Raw genomic sequence first — 20,058 nt, 5'->3', positions numbered from 1 at the left:
CAGAATAAGAGACTAAAAAGAGTAAATTTTAGTTAAATGTCGAGGAGCATTAGGGGGTAACTGGCACATCGACTACACAACTGTGTCCAAGACCACCCTTCTGCCATTAGCATCACCCTGGAGCGGGACTGGACACCACGGCTTAAGGCCGAACTGAAACGGAGGACCTTGACACGTCTGGATGAGAAGGACTGACGGCACAGCGAGTTCGAATGTGTGCCAGCTGCTCAAAGCTCTCAGGTCAGCGGTACTGCCTGGCATCCTCATCACCCCATAGTGCTCAGTGGGCACACTAGGGGTTGAAGCTCTTGGCGTTTTAACTCGGGACACCTGACTGGTATTGAGGTGCATCGGCTGGATGTTCCCCACAATTTGTCGTTCTCATGCCCTGCGACGGTTACTGATAAGGTTGCCACCCACCTGGTGTTCTGCCAGACATGCCATTTTTCTGACTGTGTCCCGTGTGCCCACTTTTGGGCACGCAGCATTCTCCTGAGATTAACAATAGAAAAACGTTTGTAATGAGCTTGTGTCGTGTGTCTTGGTTGTCTTCTCACATCTCAATTATATGCCAGCTGTGTCATTCAGAATCAAACCTCTTTGCCCGTCCCTCTGCGATGCCAGTTAGTAGTCTGGCACTTTGAATGATACGACGTGGCTCACATCCGTGTTTCTTAACCTTTACGGTCTCACAACCCAGTTTTTTCTTTTCAGGTTGGTGAAATGGGCGCTTATGTCAGAGCGGGTTTGGGGGGCTGTCTGTGAGGGCACATTTAAAAGTGGGGGTGTGGTCTCCAATTGTGAGATATTTATGGGGTTAATAATCACACAGCACTGTGAAGCCCCCGGCAACCCACCGCAATGCACTTGTGTAACCAAAGAGGGCAAACCCATGAGCCCCAGGAGGCTGAGAAACACTGGCATAGGGTGAGCCGTGCCACCCATGAGCCGGTGGCGTACATCACAAGAGGACTGGCTGTAAGATGCCAGACATGGACTGGGCACTTCCCAATGACTGAACGTCTGCAGAACATGCCACTTGAACGCAGCTGGGAAATGACTGGCGACACAGGGGTCCGTCCTCTCTGCAGGCCGATGTCTGCTTTACCCCCCAAAGCATTTGGCCTCGGGTCTGCCCACTGAATGTGCTCTGCCAGGGCCCCCCAGGCTCGTCTATTACTGAACTTCTCTCTTTCACTTGAACACTCCGTCCTTCCTCAGATGTCACCCTGTCTTCTGCCCAGGAGAGCCTCCTGCGGACGTCTCGTGTCGCCATCTCCTCTGCTCCTTGTCTTCTTCTTCTGGCAGATCGATGGCTTCACGCATTACAGAATGGCGGCTCTAGTGCCAGTTGTGCCGCGCCAGGCTGCCAGTGCTCGTCGTCGCACTCGCTCTTCTTCTTTCTACTGAAGTTTGCCATTGCCTGGGTCTGATATGCCAGTTGCAATGCCCTCCTTTTACTTGCCCTTTCGTGGGTGGACGACGGTATTATTACTGTCACTAGCAGCAAGTATTTGCCACTCAGCTTCAGTCCCACCTTACATGCCACATTTATTTGAGAAATTCCAGTTTGGCTCCCACACCAATCACAGTGGAGAAACGGCACAAAGGCGTCCCTCTGATGAAGGAACCGTCACAGTCCTGAAGTTGTCCTACTCAATGACAGCGTCCGACGCCAATGACCATTCCGGCCGGACAATGCCATGAGACTGGCAGCCAGTGCCCTGGCCTGGTCGACTCCATCGTTAACTGTGGTGCCCTGCTGGGCTCGGCACTCGGGCCTTCCATGGAGACCCAACAATGACGTTCACTCAACTAGAGAGCGCGCCGCGCTTCTCTGACGGGGTCCGGACTGGAGGCGTGAGCACCGAAGACGCAGAAAAGTGAATTAGTGGGGGATAAGAAATGAGACTGCGGTGACATTCGGTCACATTTAGCTCACGGAGTCGGCACACGCAGCTCGTCACTTCACGCACAGCACACAACCCCAAACGTGTCTCTTGTGTCTTTCTAAATATGCAGAATACGGAGGACCGGACATCTGACTTCCCGCGTCCCTCAGTGAATTCGAAACGCAGCTCAGTGCGCAGCTCCGGCTCCCCAGTCCTTGTGCTGGCACCACGATTTCCAAATCCAAACCCTGAATGGCCGAGGCTCCACTGATGGATTTCAAATGATGATCAGAACTGACAACTAATGGAAGTCCCAAATTCAGTATCTCGGACAATTCGAGTATTGTGAGAAGGTTCAAAATTGAAGAGCCTGGTGCCACAGTCGCTCCAATCAGCTCATCAACTCAAAGCCTTGAAATGGTCTCTCAGTCGAGTTCTGTAGGCTACACCATCATGAGGAAGACTGCGGACTTGACGGTTGTCCAGAAGACGACCATTGACACCTGGCACAAGGAGAGGTCCTCGCTGAGGAGGCTGGCTGTTCACAGAGCTCTGTGCCCAAGAACATTAATGGAGAGGCCAAGGGAAGGACAAGATGTGGTGGTAGAAAGTGGACAAGCGATACGGACAACCGCTGGTACCCTGGAGAGGATTGTGAAACAAAACTGTGGGGGAGACTCACAAAGAGTGGCCTGCAGCTGGAGTCGGAGCTTCAAGAGCCACCAGGCACAGACGTAGGCAAGACATGGGCTGTCACAGACCTCGTGCCAAGCCACTCGAACAAGAGACCGCGTCAGAAAAGGACAAAAAGGACTGGACTGCTGCCGAGTCGCCCAAAGTTATGTTCTCTGATGAAAGTCAATTCTGCATTTCCTTTGGAATTCAACGTCCCAGAGTCTGGAGGAAGAGAGGAGAGGCACAGACTCCACGTTGCTTGAGGTCCAGCGTGAAGTTTCCACAGTCAGCGATCATCTGCTGGTGTTGGTCCATTGTGTTTTCTGAGGTCCAAGGTCAACGCAGCCGTCTACCAGGACGTTTTAGAGCACTTCCTGCTGCTGACCAACTTTATGGAGATGCAGATTTCATTTTCCAACAGGACCTGGCACCTGTGCCAAAGCTACCAGTACCTGGTTTAAGGACCATGGCATCCCTGTTCTTGATTGGCCAGCAAAATCTATGGGGTATCGTGAAGAGGAAGATGAAATACGCCAGAGAGAACAATTCAGAAGAGCTGAGGGCCACAATCAGAGCAACATGGGCGCTCCTAACACCTGGGCAGTGCCACAGACCGAGCGACTCCATGCCACGTGGCATTGCTGCAGTAATCCAGGCCAACTAAATACTGAGTGCTGTACCCGCTCAGACTCTTCATGTTCATACCTTTCAGTTGGCCGACATTTCTAAAAATCCTTTTTTTGCATTCGTCTTCATTGATATTCGAATTTCTGAGATACTGGATTTGGGACTTCAATTAGTTGTCAGTTCTAATCATCAAAATTCAAAGAAAGTAGCCAACCCGCAGCGTACCACACGCCGCATAATCAGGACGGGGTTTCATGATTTTTAAACACAGGGAGAAAATTAACATTTGAAAAATCGGTTCCGGCTAGATATAGTCGGACTCACCTCGACGCACAGCTTGGACTCTGGAACCAATCTCCTTGAGAGGGGCTGGACTCTCTATCACTCTGGAGTTGCCCCCGGTGAGAGGCGCCGAGCAGGTGTGGGCATACTTATTGCCCCGACTGGAGCCTGTGCATTGGGGTTTACCCGGTGGGCGAGAGGGTGGCCTCCCTCCGCCGGGTGGGGAAGGGTCCTGACTGTTGTTTGTGCGTATCGCCCGAACAGCAGTTTGGAGTATCCACCCTTTTTGGAGTCTCTGGAGGGTTGCTAGAGGGCATACCTTCTGGGGATTCCCTCGTTTTGCTGGGAGACTTCAATGCTCATGTGGGCAATGACAGTGAGACCTGGAAGGGCGTGATTGGGAGGAATGGCCCCCCCGATCTGAACCCGAGCGGTGTTTTGTTATTGGACTTCTGTGCTCGTCACCGATTGTCCATAACAAACACCATGTTCAAGCATAAGGGTGTTCATATGTGCACTTGGCACCAGGACACCCTAGGCCTCAGGTCGATGATCGACTTTGTGGTGTGTGTCGGGACTTGCGGCCATATGTCTTGGACACTCGGGTGAAGAGAGGGGCGGAGCTGTCAACTGATCACCACCTGGTGGTGAGTTGGCTTCGATGGTGGGGGAAGATGCCCGTCAGACCTGGTAGGCCCAAACGTGTTGTGAGGGTCTGCTGGGAACGGCTGGCAGAGTCCCCTGTCAGGAGTAGCTTCAACTCCCACCTCCGGCAGAACTTCAACCACGTCCCCGAGGGAGGTGGGGACATTGAGTCGAATGGGCCATGTTCCGTGCCTCTATTGTTGAGGGGCTGACGGAGCTGTGGCCGCAAGGTGGTGGTGCCTGTGTGGCGGCAATCCCGAACCCGTTGGTGGACACCGCGTGAGGGATGCCGTCAAGCTGAAGAAGGAGTCCTATAGGACTTTTTGTCCTGTGGGTCTCTGGAGGCAGCTGATAGGTACCGGCAGGCCAAGCGAACGCGGCTTCGGTTGTTGCTGAGGCAAAACTTCGGGCATGGGAGGAGTTTGGAGAGGCCATGGAGAACGACTTTGGACGGCTTCGAGGAGATTCTGGTCCACCGTCCGGCGTCTCAGGAGGGGGAAGCAGTGCAGTGTCAACACCGTATATGGTGGGGATGGTGCGCTGCTGACCTCACTTCGGGGCGTTGGGTCGGTGGGAGGAGTACTTCAAGACCTCCTCAATCCCACTAACATGCCTTCCAATGAGGAAGCAGAGCCTGGGGACTCTGAGGTGGGCTCTCCCATCTCTGGGACTGAAGTCACCGAGGTGGTCAAAAACTCCTTGGTGGCAGGGCCCGGGGTGGATGAGATCGCCCGGAGTTCCTTAAGGCTCTGGATGTTGTAGGACTGTCTTGGTTGACACGTCTCTGCAACATCGCATGGACATCGGGACAGTGCCTCTGGATTGGCAGACCGGGGTGGTGGTCCCCTCTTTAAAAGGGGACGGAGGGTGTGTTCCAACTATAGAGGGATCACACTCCTCAGCCTCCCTGGAAAAGTCTATTCGGGGTTCTGGAGAGGAGGGTCCGTCGGATAGTCGAACCTCGGATTCAGGAGGAACAGTGTGGTTTTCCCTGGTCGGAACAGTGGACCAGCTCTTCACCCTTAGCAGAGTCCTGGAGGGTGCATGGGAGTTTGCCCGACCGGTCTACATGTGTTTTGTGGACTTGGAAAAGGCATTCGACCGTGTCCCTCGGGAATCCTGTGGGGGTGCTCGGAGTATGGGGTACGGACCCCTGATAAGAGCTGTTCGGTCTCTGTACAACGGTGTCAGAGCTTGGTCCGCATTGCGGCAGTAAGTCGAGCCCGTTTCCAGTGAGAGTTGGACTCCGCCAGGGCTGCCCTTTGTCACCGATTCTGTTCATAACTTTTATGGACAGAATTTCTAGGCGCAACCAGGGTGTTGAAGGGGTCGGTTTGGTGGACTCAGGATTGGGTCACTGCTTTTGCAGATGATGTTGTCCTGTTTGCTTCATCAGGCCGTGATCTTCAGCTCTCTCTGGATCGGTTCGCAGCTGAGTGTGAAGCGGCTGGGATGAGAATCAGCACCTCCAAATCCGAGAGCATGGTCCTCAGCCGGAAAAGGGTGGAGTGCCCTCTCAGGGTTGGGGGAGAGATCCTGCCCCAAGTGGAGGAGTTCAAGTATCTCGGGGTCTTGTTCACGAGTGAGGGAAGAATGGAGCGTGAGATCGACAGGCGGATCGGTGCGGCATCCGCAGTGATGCGGGCTCTGCATCGGTCTGTCGTGGTGAAAAAGGAGCTGAGCCGTAAGGCAAAGCTCTCAATCTACCAGTCGATCTACGCTCCTACCCTCACCTATGGTCATGAGCTATGGGTAGTGACGAAAGAGCGAGATCCTTGAATACAAGCGGCTGAAATGAGTTTCCTCCGCAGGGTGTCTGGGCTTTCCCTTAAAGATAGGGTGAGGAGCTCAGAGTTGAGCCGCTGCTCCTCCGCATCGAGAGGAGTCAGATGAGGTGGCTCGGGCATCTGATCAGGATGCCTCCTGGACGCCTCCCTGGTGAGGTGTTCCAGGCACGTCCAACTGGGAGGAGGCCCCGGGGAAGACCCAGGACACGCTGGAGGGACTATGTCTCCCGGCTGGCCTGGGAGCATTTGGGATTCTCCGGAAGAGCTGGAAGAAGTGGCGGGGAGAGGGAAGTCTGGGCCTCTCTGCTTAAGCTGCTGCCCCCGCGACCCGACCTCGGATAAGCGGAAGAGAATGGATGGATGGATGGATGAAAAATCGGTAATGAAAGAAATCAGCAAGAAAAGCAACATTGAAACAAAGCACGGAACGAAGCAACACCCAATCGTCTGAAGTGACTGAAAACTGGGGCACTGCCACCGCTCAAGAGCCCACCTCCAACTCGTCACTTGAGTCGTTGTCGTCTTTTCACAGACCTGGGGCCTCACGTATAACGGCGTGCGTAGAACTCAGACTATGACGTGACGTGAGTACTAAAGACGAAATGTGTTTACACGAAGAAAAATCCAGACGCAGGAATCTGTGCGAACTCCAACTTCCACGTTCATCCACTACATAAATCCCAGTCAGCGTGAAAACTACGCCGTGCAGCGCTTTATGTCCCGCCCCAACTCCTCCCAGAATTACGCCTATTTGAATATGCAAATCAATATAAATCACCCTTAAGCTCAGCCTTCTGTGAAAAGACAATGAGAAAAGCACGAGGGAAAATATAAGAATTTCAGCGAATACCAAGTGGAGGCAAAGGAAAATCATACTATTTGTTCAAATAAACCGTGGAATAAACAACAAAGGAAGTTGATCGAGTGACATAGCGTGTTGGAGAAACTTGAAAGCTCACATTCACAAAATCGCACAGTGCGGAAATAAAAAGTCACATATCAAAGTCAGCCGTGAAAAGGGAGTCGTAGCCCACCGTCTGAGTGTCACATGACAGCTTATTAGGGTAAAGAGAAAAAAAAAATAGGAACACAGTGGGGAAAAAACACGAAATGTCAACTTCAATCTCGACATTTCCACTTTAATCACGTAGTTTATTTTGTCATTAAAGTAGAACATCATAAACTTCATCTTAAAATCGTTTAATTAACCAGTTTCTCAAATCACATCGTAATTAAAGTCGCACGTTAAATGTTTTGTTTTGTATTTGATCTTCTACTCGTATGTGCTCTGTGTGTGTGAATCACTACGTGCTTCTTAAACCGGCTCTCTTCCTCCGACTGGTCACAGAGTCCATGACATTCGTGATATTCCAGCTCTCTGAATAACTCAAATACTGAGATGTATACGTGATGTCATTTTCATGATGATAGGAGTTAAAGCACGTTATTAAACATGTGTTTCACTTCGATGAAATCATTTATTGCAGCAGTACTCAGGGGCGGCTGTAGGCTTGTGATGGCACTGGGCAGAGGAAGAATCGGTGGCTCCTTCGCCCGCCCGTCAGTAAGGTAGCTTATCACGGTGGATGGCCACGTCCGGTGCTGACACTGCATAGCCGCCTCGTGCTCATGACACAAGCATTTAACTTTTGCTGAAATTTGTCGCTGCGTTTTTAGCTGTGTTGTTATTTTCTCTTTCTGTTTTATATTCAATATATTTTGGCGTAGCCGTCACTGCAGTCCTTGCTTTTCTTTCCCCAAGTAACCGATCGCCACACAATCAGCTCTGTAATAGACGTTTAGCCATCTGTAAGCTTAGCGCCGATTCTTCAAAGCGTTTAAAGAACATTGAAATATCTTCGTAGTACATGTTTAATTATTCTATCCTTCACGACACTCCCAGTGAAGAATATAGATTATTTAAATGAAGTTCAAGTTTTATCTGTATAATTTAATAAACATATTTTGCTGCATTTCACCTTAAAAATGATATCGTCATCATCTGTAAATACGCGCTTTATAAAGTGGCACAGGGTGTGAGATATTATAACTGTAGTGTAAGTTTACAGTGAGGTGATTGTACTTATAAGTCCTAACAGATCTACAAGGAGCACCTGATTGAGTGCGTTTAGAGTTCTTGGGATGAAACTGTTTTGAACCGCGAGGTCTGTACAGGAAAGGCTTTAAAACGTTTTGCCGTGGCTGAGACAGCGTGTCCTTAAAGCTGTATACCGATAATTCTCTTTGTGATCAGCTGCTGCTGTGATTCACACTCAGATACAGTGATAGAAATACTCTGAGTGGTGCAGTGAGAGGAATATGGAAAAAGATGATCCACTGTGGCAACTCCTAACGGGAGGAGCTGAAAGAAGAAGAAGAAGAAGTGAGAGTAACAACGCTAAAGCAGTTCTGGTATTTAGAATACTATGGCTGTTCCCTGGCCCATTATATTGTTACAAGTTCATTACAATCGGATGCGTTACACTAATAAACAATATGCGGTTAGTTTCTGTGTATTTATAAAATAAGGAGTAACCACACTACAACAGTGGCACTGCTTTGACGCTGGGTGCTACCAGTCTGCCAAACCGAGCGCAGAACTTGCGTACGCCAAGGCATGAGGTGCCATGTTAAAGTGCGCGGCTTTACGCCAAGTGTAGGTTTTATACATCACGATGTGAACTTAGAAACGTTCTAACACAACATGTCTGCGTACGCACCATTCATACGTGAGGCTCCAGGTGTACCTGTGACTCACGTGGACTTTCCGTGTTCCTGCAGGAGTATCTAAGAAGACGCATGTTTGTCGCAGATGTGAATTGCTGTATGTGGCGTGTAAAACAGTTTGCTACGGTGCAAGCGGTCATGCGTCGTAACCAAAAACTCGTTTTTTAAAGACTGCTCACTTCATTGTGTTTTAACCTCAGTTGTAAAGGATTGTTTTAAGGATCCCATGAGATGCCCTCGCAAACCGTTTAACACGCTGCATATGGCGACCCACCTCCGCGAGAAACACACCTCTATGAGCAGTCAAGGTGGCTCAGAGGTGCATGTGACCTCTACGACAGACGAATATAAATGACGCCGGTTTTTCTGTGTCATCGCGTCTGAGTTGGTGGGCGTGGCTCCTCCCTGCGTGCGCCATCGGTGTCTGACTTGTCGGCGGCTCAGTGAATCGACGCCCCTTCCGGCGTGCTTTCCATGGGGGTCTTGCCTTAGTGAATTATATAAATAGATAAACATTTGAAATCCATCAGTCTGTGTGGAATGAATGAAGCTAAGATACAAGTTTCACTTTTTGAATGGAATTACTGAAATAAATCACCTTTATACGTCATGATATTCTAAGTTTAGGACCGGCACCTGTACTTATCATTCCAAGGCTTAATAAAATAACACTCACAGGACTCCGAAGCTGTGGACCCCAAATCAGGATGAAGCCTCAGGACTGCACTCTGGCACACCCCGACTCGAGCTGGGCATCAGCTGGGCATACTGCACCTCTGTCACTAACCCTAACCCCTTTGCCGTTTCTCTCTTTGGTATCTTGACGTGGCACTCGGGCCGCTGCTCTGCAGCCATCGGATGGCACGACTCTGTCCCCGTTCTGGGTGGCCAGTGCTAGCTGGCCGAGGTCTCCAGGACTGCGACCGCCGTTCTCGTTGATGTTCTCCTTTAGAATTTCAATCTCCTCCGCTGTCCACAGATATTCATTGTAATCAGTTTCCACGGCCATCAGCAGCGCGTCTGTCACCGAGAGCTGTGACATTCATGTGACTCTTCCTATAAGTCAGTAGACGGACTGGGAGGCCATGGGGGCTCATGAGGTCACTGGAGAGGTCCTGTCTCCAGTCCTGGTGCTCCCTGTTTGCGAGTGACCTGAGATGAAGACTCGACTCCTTCATGTGGTCTCTTTGGGGGGTCCCTGGGGGCCGCTGGTTTGTGTTGCTCACGGGGTCCAGAATGAGGCACATGACCTGCATTTTGAGGGGGCATCAGTTACGGCACTATGGCCACGTGGTGCGACTCCCTGAAGGTGGTCCGTCATTGATCACAGGACCCTCATTGTTGAGTGGCTGCACCAGACCGAGGGGATGCCCACATAACACCTGGCAGGGGCAGATAGAGGGTGGGACTGGACCGCATGTCTGCCTGGGGGGCTGCCAACTGGGACCCGAGCCGTTTTGTCATGTGGTGGGTGCAGCAGCCTGCCGTACTGGTGCACACGTCCCGTCCCGTCCCTTTATGCTGTACTGTATGTACTACTTCTGTGTTTAGTAAAGAGTGGAAGAAGAAGAAGAAGAAGAACCCAGACACAGGTGATGAATACCCCGCCGTGTTTCTTTGTGCCGCTCCCGAGCCTGGATAAAAAGAGGAGGGTTACGTCAGGAAGGGCCCCAAAAACCTACTCAGAACTTGGAATATTTCATATTATTACGTTATTATCTAATGTATGCTTCTTTGACACGGTTTCAGAAAGTGTCACTGCTCAGACACATTTATCTTTGTGTAGGCCAACATCAGACAAGGAGGGCCACAATGGGCTTTAACAGACCCCCAGCAGTGACTCGAGAAGAAGACAAAGAAAATCTCCCCAAAAAAAAGATCCTAGTAGGGAAAAAATGGAAGAAACTTCCAGAGAGGCAGTTCAGAGAGAGACCCCTGTCGGGGTAAGGTGGGCATGCAGTGGGTGTCAAAGAGAAGGGGGTACAACAACACAATACACAGAGCAGAGCTCAACAGGAGATGATATCCCATAATAGGATTCAGATTTGTTCAGAGAGTCCTGGAGACCTCGGCCATCAGACTGCCTCCCCCCATTGGTCATTCCACAGCTGAGTCGGCCAATCCGATGACAGGACGCGATGTGATCCTCCGTCAAGAGGACTTTACCTCAGGCAGGCTAACAACATGGCAGTCGAGATGAAGGCAGATGTTTCAGTGCACTCTGTGCACGTTGATTACACAACTACTGGTGTGGTGGGAAAAATAAATAAATAAATAAATAAATAAATAAATAAATAAATAAATAAAGTAAAAGTACTGCAAACCGTAACAATAAATGGTGTGCGTCTACTTCATTACATGTGTTATGTTGCTTACACTTCAATGTACTTACAGTGCTTCATATCTTCTTCATTTCGGTGACACCGGACGACATTTGAAATTAGCCTTGACATGAAACCTCGAGCCGCTCGGAGTCAAGCGGGCAGAATCTGGCGAGCTTTGATTGCTGAATGGTCAGTAGAACGGGCAGAGAGCTGTGGTCATCAAGTGCCAACTGCTTAACGGTCAATCTGGAGTTTCTCCACTTTGGTCTGTAATTCTGCACAATGTTTCCTGCACTCGTATCCGACGCACGCAGTCACAACTTTCAGATCCCCAAGTCCCACACACCTTGGATGGCCCACCTTTGAAAGAACAGGAGTCGCTAGAGACCACCATCTGCTTTGACAGGTGCCAGTTTTCATCCCAAGCCTTATTTCATTTTGCGTGCAGGATCACTGAAATGAACAAATGAAGAAAGAAATGAGCAAGACAGAAATGTTTAGAGAGACATTTATCATTTCTCCTCACTTTTATTATTACATATTTATTTAACGTTGTCCAAAATATTCCTCTATACAATGGAAGTAACATTAGGGGCGAGTCTGACGGACTTGCATGGTGTATTTGGCAGGCCCAGTCCACCATCTAATGACCATTAAAGCCGCGGTGCTAAGGGGTCGTCTGCAGGTGGGCCTGCTAAGCCGGTCGGTCGGCCTGGGCCTTGGACTCTGCCCGAGCTGGCAGCTTCAGCGGGTGTTTCAGGAGCCGTTACAGCATCTCTCGTGTCGTCAGTCACCAAGCATACCCTCTACTACGAAAAGGGACGCCGCCGGCAACTCGCCTTTCAACCCTGCCAGCTCCCCTTCTCCTTCCGAGTCCGGCTGAGCCCTCACCTATACGGGGAGACCAAGCCGAGGCACCTCCGGGGACTTCCACAGCGTCCACGCACAGCTTCGCGCTTTGAGTACGCTGAAGGCGCTCGGACGCCGCTCATTCAAACAAGCAGGCCGGCGGACATTTTAAAGACCACCGACTCTCTCCAAGCAAGCGCGCCCGCGCGTACTCAAGCCGGCGACTCGCCCAAGCCCCGCCCCAAAAAGCCGCGTGCGCACTGGAGCCCCTGCGATTGGCTACTCCGGCCTGTTTGTTTCCGCAGGCTGGCGGCCGCCCGCTCACTCAGTCACTCACGGTCGGATGCTCTTGTCCGGGCTGCTCGCAGTGAGCCGAAGCGATGGGCGCCCTGAGCGGAGTTGTGTTGCTGTGGATCGGCGGCTGGCTGCTCGCCTGCTTTGCCGCCCCGGGAAGGCCGCCCGTCGTACTTAGTAAGTGACGCCGCCGATTCGGGTTGTTGTATTTCGCTTGACGCCCGCTGTGAAAGCTTTCTGTTCCTGGCTGCTCAGAAGCCGAGGAGTCCGGGCAGTGGCGTTGGTGCCGTGTGGCCTGCGTTTGCCTCACGGCACCGGTCCGTCATGATGCCCAACAGTGTTGCCGTCTGCTTGGGAAAGCCCGCCTGTGGACCGGCATCACGAGGAGAGCTGCGCCGAGCGCATGATCGCCAGGGTGAAACGAGTGTGACTGTCATGTGAGCTCGGGGCGCGGAGAAGACATCGCCCGGCCGCGGGAGCATCAAGTTGTCGCCGTTTGTCAGGCTGTTTCGTCACTGTGACAAAATGACTGACAAGAAGGCGAAGCCAAGAGTTTGCTCCGCTGATGCCGTCAGTTATGCTGAACTTGAACCAGGACGGTGCCACTTGTGCATCTTTTTATTTTAATCTGCCCTTTCCGTTGTCATGTTCCCATTTGAGATGGAGCAAGAAGACAAGTTGAAGAAGGAAAGAGAATTTCAACACTGATGACATGTTGTGTGTAATCAAAGTCCTGTTGCTTAAGATCCCATGCCTGACCACTGTGCCCCACCATAAAGATACACTTTAACGGCCTTCAGTGCAGGTGAAGCCATACTGGCACGGGGACAGGTAGAGCCCAGAGGGCTCAGATGTTAGCATTGACCCCCAAAGGGAAGCTTTCGCCTTGCTGTTTTGTGCTATAAAAAGTCACTTTGAGCGCTAAGGTTCTTTTTCTGTTGCTGGACAAGTTGATACTGGAATTGACAAAATGATAAGCCGTGGTTTACTGACGTCCACTCAAATGTCTGACAAACAAATCGAGCAGGGGCAGCACGGTGACGCAGTGGGTAGCGCTGCTGCCCCGCAGTAAGGAGACCCTTCCCTGTGTGGAGTTTACGTGGCCTCCCAAAGACATGCAGGTTGGGTGCCTTGGCGATCCTAAATTGTGCTTGGTGTGTGTGCCCTGCGGTGGGCTGGCGCCCTGCCTTGCACCCTGTGCTGGCTGGGATTGGCTCCAGCAGACCCCCGTGACCCTGTGTTACGATATAGCGGGTTGGATGATGACTGACTGACTGACTGACTGGCAAATCGAGCCGCGTGGCTTCAAAACAGAGCTGGTAAGAATACTTTGCTTAGCGAGGCTTGAAGGTGAGTTTTGGTTTTGACGTGGGTGTTTTTGGTTTTTTTTTTTTTTTGCCATCTTACAGTTTTTTTTTTTTTTAGTTTCTTTCTTTGTTTGATGTCCCCTAAACTTTTATTTCCTACAGGTTCAAACGGTTCTGGTCTAAAAGCTGCTGGTTTGACACTCCCTCTTCACATGACCTTTTGTCACAAGTCTCCTTTCCATTAGCTGTAAAATGAGGCGGTTAAAACCACGCAGGGTACGTAGTCACGTGGCTCTCGACAAAGAGATTTCAGAGCAAACTTCATCTTAAAGGACCAGGACCAGAGGGCCACCGCAGGCTCAAAGGTCTTTAGGAGTGGAGTCTCCGGGGGGCTCAGGTTCTGCACTGATTGGGTGGCCTTCTTTAAAGTTAGGAAATCAGAGGGACCACGGAGAGGTGGCAGTGCCCGACTGTGCGAAGGAACTGCTGCTCTAGTTTTCTTAGCCATATCTTAATCCGAGTGCAGGGTCCATGTTGTTGTTTGTCGTGGTGTGGATTACAAGTCAGAAGTCGCTTTGTGTTGACTTTGCACGTTTTCTCGATTGACACACACGTCACGCTGATGCCATCTTCACTCGGTTGTTTTCTGTTTGGTGACAAAAGAGCCAGCCGAGCAGTTTTAGATCAGCTTGCTAGTCGCTCCGCTCTGAGAAGCTCCACAGAGAAGACGTGTGTTGGTTTCTTCATCAGTCACTCATCCTAACACAGGGTCACGGGGGTCGGCTGGAGCCAATCGCGGGCAGCACAGGGCGCAAGGCAGGAACAAACCCCGGGCAGGGTGCCAGGCCGCCACAGTTGGTTTCTTCATCCCTGTTGAAAATCTTAAGGTCACTGGACGGCCAGTCCTGCTAGCAGATGTTGTAGCGTAACAAACGGTGTGCTGCGTGCCTGACGTTTCTTCATATACGGAGTATGCACTGCCCGCCGTAACTCTTAGAACACCCCGGTTGTTCCAGGTTTTGTTGCGATGTTAGCAGTTCAGTTCTCGTGAATAACCTGAAGTGGCACAAAGTAAGCGGCCATACCCAGGGGTGAATCGATGTGCCAACTCTGTCTACTTTGGACCATTCTGACCGTTACAAGTGCAGAGAAATGGCAAAGGAAACCAAGGTGCCCCCTTGAAGAGGAACATGGAAAGTGGAGGAGCCTGACAGGAACAGGCCTGGTATGACGATGACGACGAGGCAAGTTTGTGAGAGGCGACAGATTGGGCGGCGGGCGCAGCTCAGCAAGTGTCACTTTCTGCTGGGACAAGTTGAATGGCACTAAGACGGCCATTGCTAACTTTGTGAAATAAGAAGATGAGGAATCTGTCGTGTGACTCGATGACACTCAGGAACGTGACCTGGACAGGACAGTCAGAGTTTCCTCCACATTCCGAGTTCCTTTTGGTGGACTCTGTGATTCCTTTGCCGCCCTCCCGACTCCCTTGCCACCCTTGCCGCCCGCCTGACTGCCTCTTTCTTGCCTTTCAAGTAGGAATGTTGTCCCAGTTGTCCCAGTAATCTTTGTCACAACACCATATGATCAAGTGCTGCTTCACACAGGTAATGGCACAAAGTCGGGACACCCGTAGGAATTGTCAGCGTCAGCTTTCAAGGCTTCGGTAGTCCATTTAGCAGCTGGACGTTGTGATCTTGTCCCCTACATGAGGCCTCTTTGTGTTCTTGGTGACCTAAACCCGTTGTGTTAACCGCTGGCACTTTGCCATTTGCCTTTGTACCATCTCAGGGGACGGCTGCCAGTTTGTATCATGAAGCAGCACCAGTGTGCCCGTCCAGGGTCTTTAGCCCAAGTTTGCCTGAGGCTGACTGTGTGCCAACCTGCTCGTAATCGGTTAATCGGGCATGCTGTATGTTAGTGTTTGACAGTCTGATCGGACGCGGCCCCTTCGTACAGGGAGTGTGCCGCGGCAGGCATGTGGACTTGTGTTGTGGTCCGAGGCCCCGCGGCGTGATGCCCAGCTTGTCACCTCTGAATATGAAGCACGTCTGGTGGGCATTATAAAGGTAAATGTGAAGTGACATGCTGAGTGTGTCACACGAGGGGAGCGGTGACTGGGGGTCTGCCTTTATTCCTCCAGACTTCATTTGTTTGTGTGTGTGGCACCTTGGTGCCCAGCGGAGCACTGCAGCCTGACGCTAAGCCCTAAAATAGAGGGAAGGAGACGGTGCCGACTCACAAAGGGGTCTTTGTGTCATCTCTACAGCTGCTTGGCCGAGGCCTGGACATTAAATGGACTGCTGCCCCCCAGATCCAGTGCCCAGCTGTCACCTGTGTGGCGTTTGAATGCTCTCCCCTTTTCTCCAGCCTTCCTCCCATATCCACCTGGATGTGTGCCTGAGGGGTCTTGTGGTGGTTCCTCCCTTGTGCCCGATGCCACCACTGTAGGGTCTGATGTGAGGGCGCCCTGCGTCATGGCACTTTGTGTACGCGGTGCCCGTGTTGACACATTAGAGGATTTCCTCCCAGACTCCTTTTAAGGTCAATGAGGTTTTCCTGGGGGGCTTCATTTACAGAAGGTCTTGTGAAAAAAGCCTGATTGAGCCGAGTGGCACGCTAAGACTCGAGAGCGGTGCCCTCATGCCAGGGGCACAGTGTGGCGCATGGCGCTCTTGGGGATGTGAGCCCTCGTTCAGGGGGCCGCTGCTGTCCACTGTGAGATCGCTGGCCCTAACCCTGGGTGTGATTTGTGTGGTGCCCTCTGCTACACTTGGGCCTTTTATTCATCACAGTCGGTGCCCCCCTAAATGAAAGAGAGGAGAAAAGAACCAAAGCACAGTGGGCAGCGGATGGGCAGAGCGCTAATGGACCCGGCACTGGGCTTGTGCCCACTCACTGGGTCTTGTCACACCGGAACCTTTCCTCTGAGTGACTCTGCAGCAGAGAGGTGACAAGGACACCGGTGTCACCCGAGTGTCATTTCAGACTTGACAGTCTTCATCCTGCAGCTGGCAGAGTGTCTGCACAACTTGGGCGGCGAGAGGTGGCCATTCGGTCCATCAGGCTTGTTTTACCCGCCGGACACATGCGTTCCTTTGGCCTCTGCTTGGCATGGCATCTTGCTGGTCCTGGTCTGTCGAGCTGATGCAGTGCCACAAAACCACCAACCGCGGCTCGAATTTCATACACCGGTGACGAAGGAAGGTGTCGCCATAGCAACCGGCCAGGGGGCTCTGAAGAGGTGTGTGGATGAGGAAGTGGCGCCTTCGTGGCATTCTGTACCAGTTGTCAAGCCACAGAATGAGCGACAGAGACCAGTGCCCGTCAGCCCCGATGCCAATGGTGCACCTCATTTAATCTGTGAGCTCCTCTGTGCCCTGCTGTGGACGGGGTTACCTGGGGTGTGCCAGTTAGACGTTGGACGTGGCAGACGCCCGAGCTCGTAGTGTCGAGAAGTTCAGTTTCTGTGTCTGCCCGTTTGCATCTGCCCATGTGAGCTGCCAGGCCACAAGTGGGCACTCCCTTAAACAGGCCAGTTCCGAGTTGCTCCTGGTCTCGCACTGTGACCCTCGGGTGGCCCAGTTCGGCGTCCTCTCTCGCTGTGCCACCCACTTTCAGGTCCTTCTTGCCTCGAGTGGACACGACAGACACACAAAGGAGCCTCTGCAGAGCTGGGCAGGTTTGAGTTCAGACTGGCACATGTGCGCAGTAAGCCGAGTACCCACCCGCTTCTCGCGCCACACCCTGTAAGTGAAGCTGCCACTCGTGGCGTGTTGGAGTTCCTCTCCAATGGGCGAGCGTTGCCTGCCGAGTGACGAGAGTGCGCCCAGCCTGCTGCTTTGCTCGCCCTACGTAGTTCTGTCAATATTTGCCCGCCCCGCCAGCTCCCTTGATACAGCTGTTTGCTCAGGCACTGTTTACATGCCAGCTTGACGTCCACTTTGCCCCGTGGATGTTTAACAAGTCTTTGACAAACCTCAGCTGGCATCACGCTGGATGTGCCCCATGAATACCCCACTTCAGTTTGTTGTGCCCGTTGGCCTCTTCTGAGCGACTGAGTCTCCGGCCCCCACTCCTTGTGGATGTGCCTGGCACAGTTAATGGCTGAATGGCACGGATTGACTTCACACAACTTGTGCCAGTGCATTGTGGGTGCTGGGATGGACACGCCCTCTGTGTGGTGGGTGGGCGGAGCCTGACTGGTGGTCGGCGTGAGTGTGCCCACCCGCCTGCCTTGCCTTTTGCTCCATGCCCAGGGTGTGTTTTGTTGCATTGTAATTTTGTTCAAACCTTGGTGTGGGCAGCGTGCGCTGGCACGAGTGGGAGGGAGGTGCCCTCCGGTCCGTCTCTGACGTGCCCGCCCTCTTTCAGTTCCAGGTGACCTGGGTAACCAGCTGGAGGCCAAGCTCGACAAGCCCACCGTGGTCCACTACATGTGCTCCAAGAAGACGGCCGACTACTTCACCCTGTGGCTGAACCTCGAGCTGCTCATCCCGCTGGTCATCGACTGCTGGGTGGACAACATCCGGTAAGGGGGCACGCAAAGTGGCACTGGAGTGGATGGGCATAGACATGGGTGCCAACTGGCTTTCTTTCCTTCACAGGCTGGTATACAACCAAAGCACAAGGTCAACGGAGTCCCCTCCCGGTGTGTACATCAGGGTCCCGGGATTTGGCACCACCTACCCCATTGAGTACCTCGACCCCAGTAATGTCAGAGTGGGTAAGTGCTGTCCTCCTGGCACAAGATGGCGCTGCCCCCTTTAGGGACACACGACCGGGGTGCCACCTTACTCGGGTCACCAAGCAGTACACAGCAGCCCTGAAATTCGGTCACCCCCCCCCGACCCTTAAGCGCTGGGCAGATATTTGCGGGTTCCTGTCACTCGTACCTGCCCTGCCCAGTCTGTCGTGCCCTTGGCACTGACCCATGGCAATCTTGGGGCACTTTAGGCAGGCACCTCTGTTTACTGTGAGCCACCCAGAAGTCCAGTCAGGCAGGCAGTGCCACTGCGATGACAGACCTAAGGCTGGCACTCATCGGCTCCTGCCTGGCATCCTCCAGTGACCAGCTGGCTCTTGTGTTTTCACAGGCATCTACTTCTACACGCTGGTGCAGGCGATGGTGGACTGGGGCTACCAGCGAGACCACGACGTGCGAGGTGCCCCCTATGACTGGCGCAAAGCTCCTAGTAAGTAACTGCCAGAGCAACAGCATGCGAGACGTGTGCCCCAAAGTGAGACCCATGATGGCATCGTGGCACTCAGGGGTGGCAGACTGGCTGAGCGTCCCCAAGTGGGGTGGTCAGGAAGTGGGCAGCGGTGCTGTGCCGGGGGCTAGGAGGAGGGCTGCCCCCCGGTGGGCACACACGCATCCAGGTGCCCGTCACTGCCATGTCCTCCATTTTCAGACGAGAACAAGGACTACTTTGTGGCGCTGAAGAAGATGATCGAGGAGATGGCGGAGAGCTTCGGTGGTCCGGTGGTCCTCATCGCACACAGCATGGGCAACGTCTACACGCTGTACTTCTTGAACCAGCAGCCGCAGGAATGGAAGGATCGCTACATCCTGAGCTTTGTGGCTCTCGGCCCGCCCTGGGGTGGCGTGGCCAAGACCCTGCACGTGCTGGCGACAGGTGAGCGACGTTGGACGACCGTGCCCCTTGAATGCCAGCCCTTACTGCATGTAGCGCCCGCCTTTGTCACTTTTGCCTGTCCTTCTCTGCCCTGCAGGTGACAACAATCAGATCCCGGTGATCAGCAGCCTGAAGATTCGCACCCAGCAGCGGACCGCCGTGTCCACCAGCTGGCTCCTGCCCTATAACAACACGTGGAGCGCCGACACGGTCTTCGTGAGGACCCCCGCCGCCAACTACACCATCCGCGACTATGAGCGCTTTTACAAGGACATCGGCTTCCCGGACGGCTGGCTCATGAGGCAGGACACGGAGCCGCTCGTCTACGAGCTGTTGGCGCCACGCGTGCCCGTGCACTGTCTGTACGGCACAGGGGTCGAGACGCCCGAGTCCTTCGTCTACACGGACTTTCCCGACAAAGACCCCAAGGTGGTGATGGGCGACGGGGACGGCACGGTCAACCTGGCGAGTGCCCTGAACTGTGGCCGATGGCAGCGGCAGCAGGCCCAGCCCGTCTCCATGTTTGAGCTGAGGGGCAACGAGCACATCGCCATGCTGTCCAACGTGACCACCATCGACTACATCAAGCGGGTCCTGCTCGCCCCCTAACGTCGCCGGGTCTGGGACTCGACTGCGCACATCGGCCCACCGACTTGGCGCCACCCGGTGGGTTCAAGGACTGATGGGAGACACGGCGCCCCCGTGCCACTCGGACTTTCAGTGCCAAGCCCTTGGCAGACAGGGGGGGTCCCTTGTGCCTGGCAGCGGGGCAGGTGCTTTGTATTTATTGAAGAAGGCCTCTCTGCTCGACGGCGCGTATGGCGCCTTTCACAAGTGGCTGTCGTGAAGCTACCTCGCCCGCCCACCTGCCCCTTTTCTACTTCTCTGCCCAGTTTTTAGAAAATGGCTGAAAATAAAAGAAAAACAATTTAAAAGGTTTGCATTTCTGTGTCCCTGGTGCTCATTGGCCGCCCGAGTGGAGTCGAGATCCTCCTCGACGTGACCCTGCC

General features: G+C 52.9%; 1 protein-coding gene and 1 long non-coding RNA gene across 2 annotated transcripts; one reads left to right on the top strand and one right to left on the bottom strand.

The window, feature by feature from the left end:
• Positions 1-10,698: 10,698 nt before the first annotated feature.
• LOC120542092 lies at positions 10,699-12,023 on the bottom strand. Its single transcript, XR_005636152.1, has 3 exons — positions 11,851-12,023; positions 11,028-11,412; positions 10,699-10,880 (listed from the first exon to the last, which is right to left on the bottom strand). It is a non-coding gene; the product is annotated as an uncharacterized LOC120542092 (long non-coding RNA).
• A 68-nt stretch (positions 12,024-12,091) lies between these two features.
• pla2g15 (phospholipase A2, group XV) lies at positions 12,092-19,991 on the top strand. The gene is made up of 6 exons (XM_039774238.1): positions 12,092-12,279; positions 17,784-17,940; positions 18,017-18,135; positions 18,506-18,604; positions 18,824-19,048; positions 19,146-19,991. Exons 1-6 carry the CDS (start codon positions 12,189-12,191, stop codon positions 19,655-19,657), a joined length of 1,203 nt encoding a protein of 400 aa, XP_039630172.1. The 5' UTR covers positions 12,092-12,188; the 3' UTR covers positions 19,658-19,991.
• The last annotated feature ends 67 nt before the right edge of the window (positions 19,992-20,058 follow it).

Source organism: Polypterus senegalus, chromosome 13 (genome assembly GCF_016835505.1).
Source record: "Polypterus senegalus isolate Bchr_013 chromosome 13, ASM1683550v1, whole genome shotgun sequence".
Classification (NCBI taxonomy): Eukaryota; Metazoa; Chordata; class Cladistia; order Polypteriformes; family Polypteridae; genus Polypterus; species Polypterus senegalus.
This window is presented reverse-complemented; position numbering and strand designations above follow the sequence as displayed.

Bases quoted from the DNA above. Each gene is read 5' to 3' on its own strand.
- pla2g15 (XM_039774238.1), top strand. From the start codon at position 12,189: ATGGGCGCCCTGAGCGGAGTTGTGTTGCTGTGGATCGGCGGCTGGCTG. The intron at 18,136-18,505 runs GTAAGTGCTGTC...GTGTTTTCACAG, and splicing joins CCCCAGTAATGTCAGAGTGG to GCATCTACTTCTACACGCTG. The intron at 19,049-19,145 runs GTGAGCGACGTT...TCTGCCCTGCAG, and splicing joins CCTGCACGTGCTGGCGACAG to GTGACAACAATCAGATCCCG.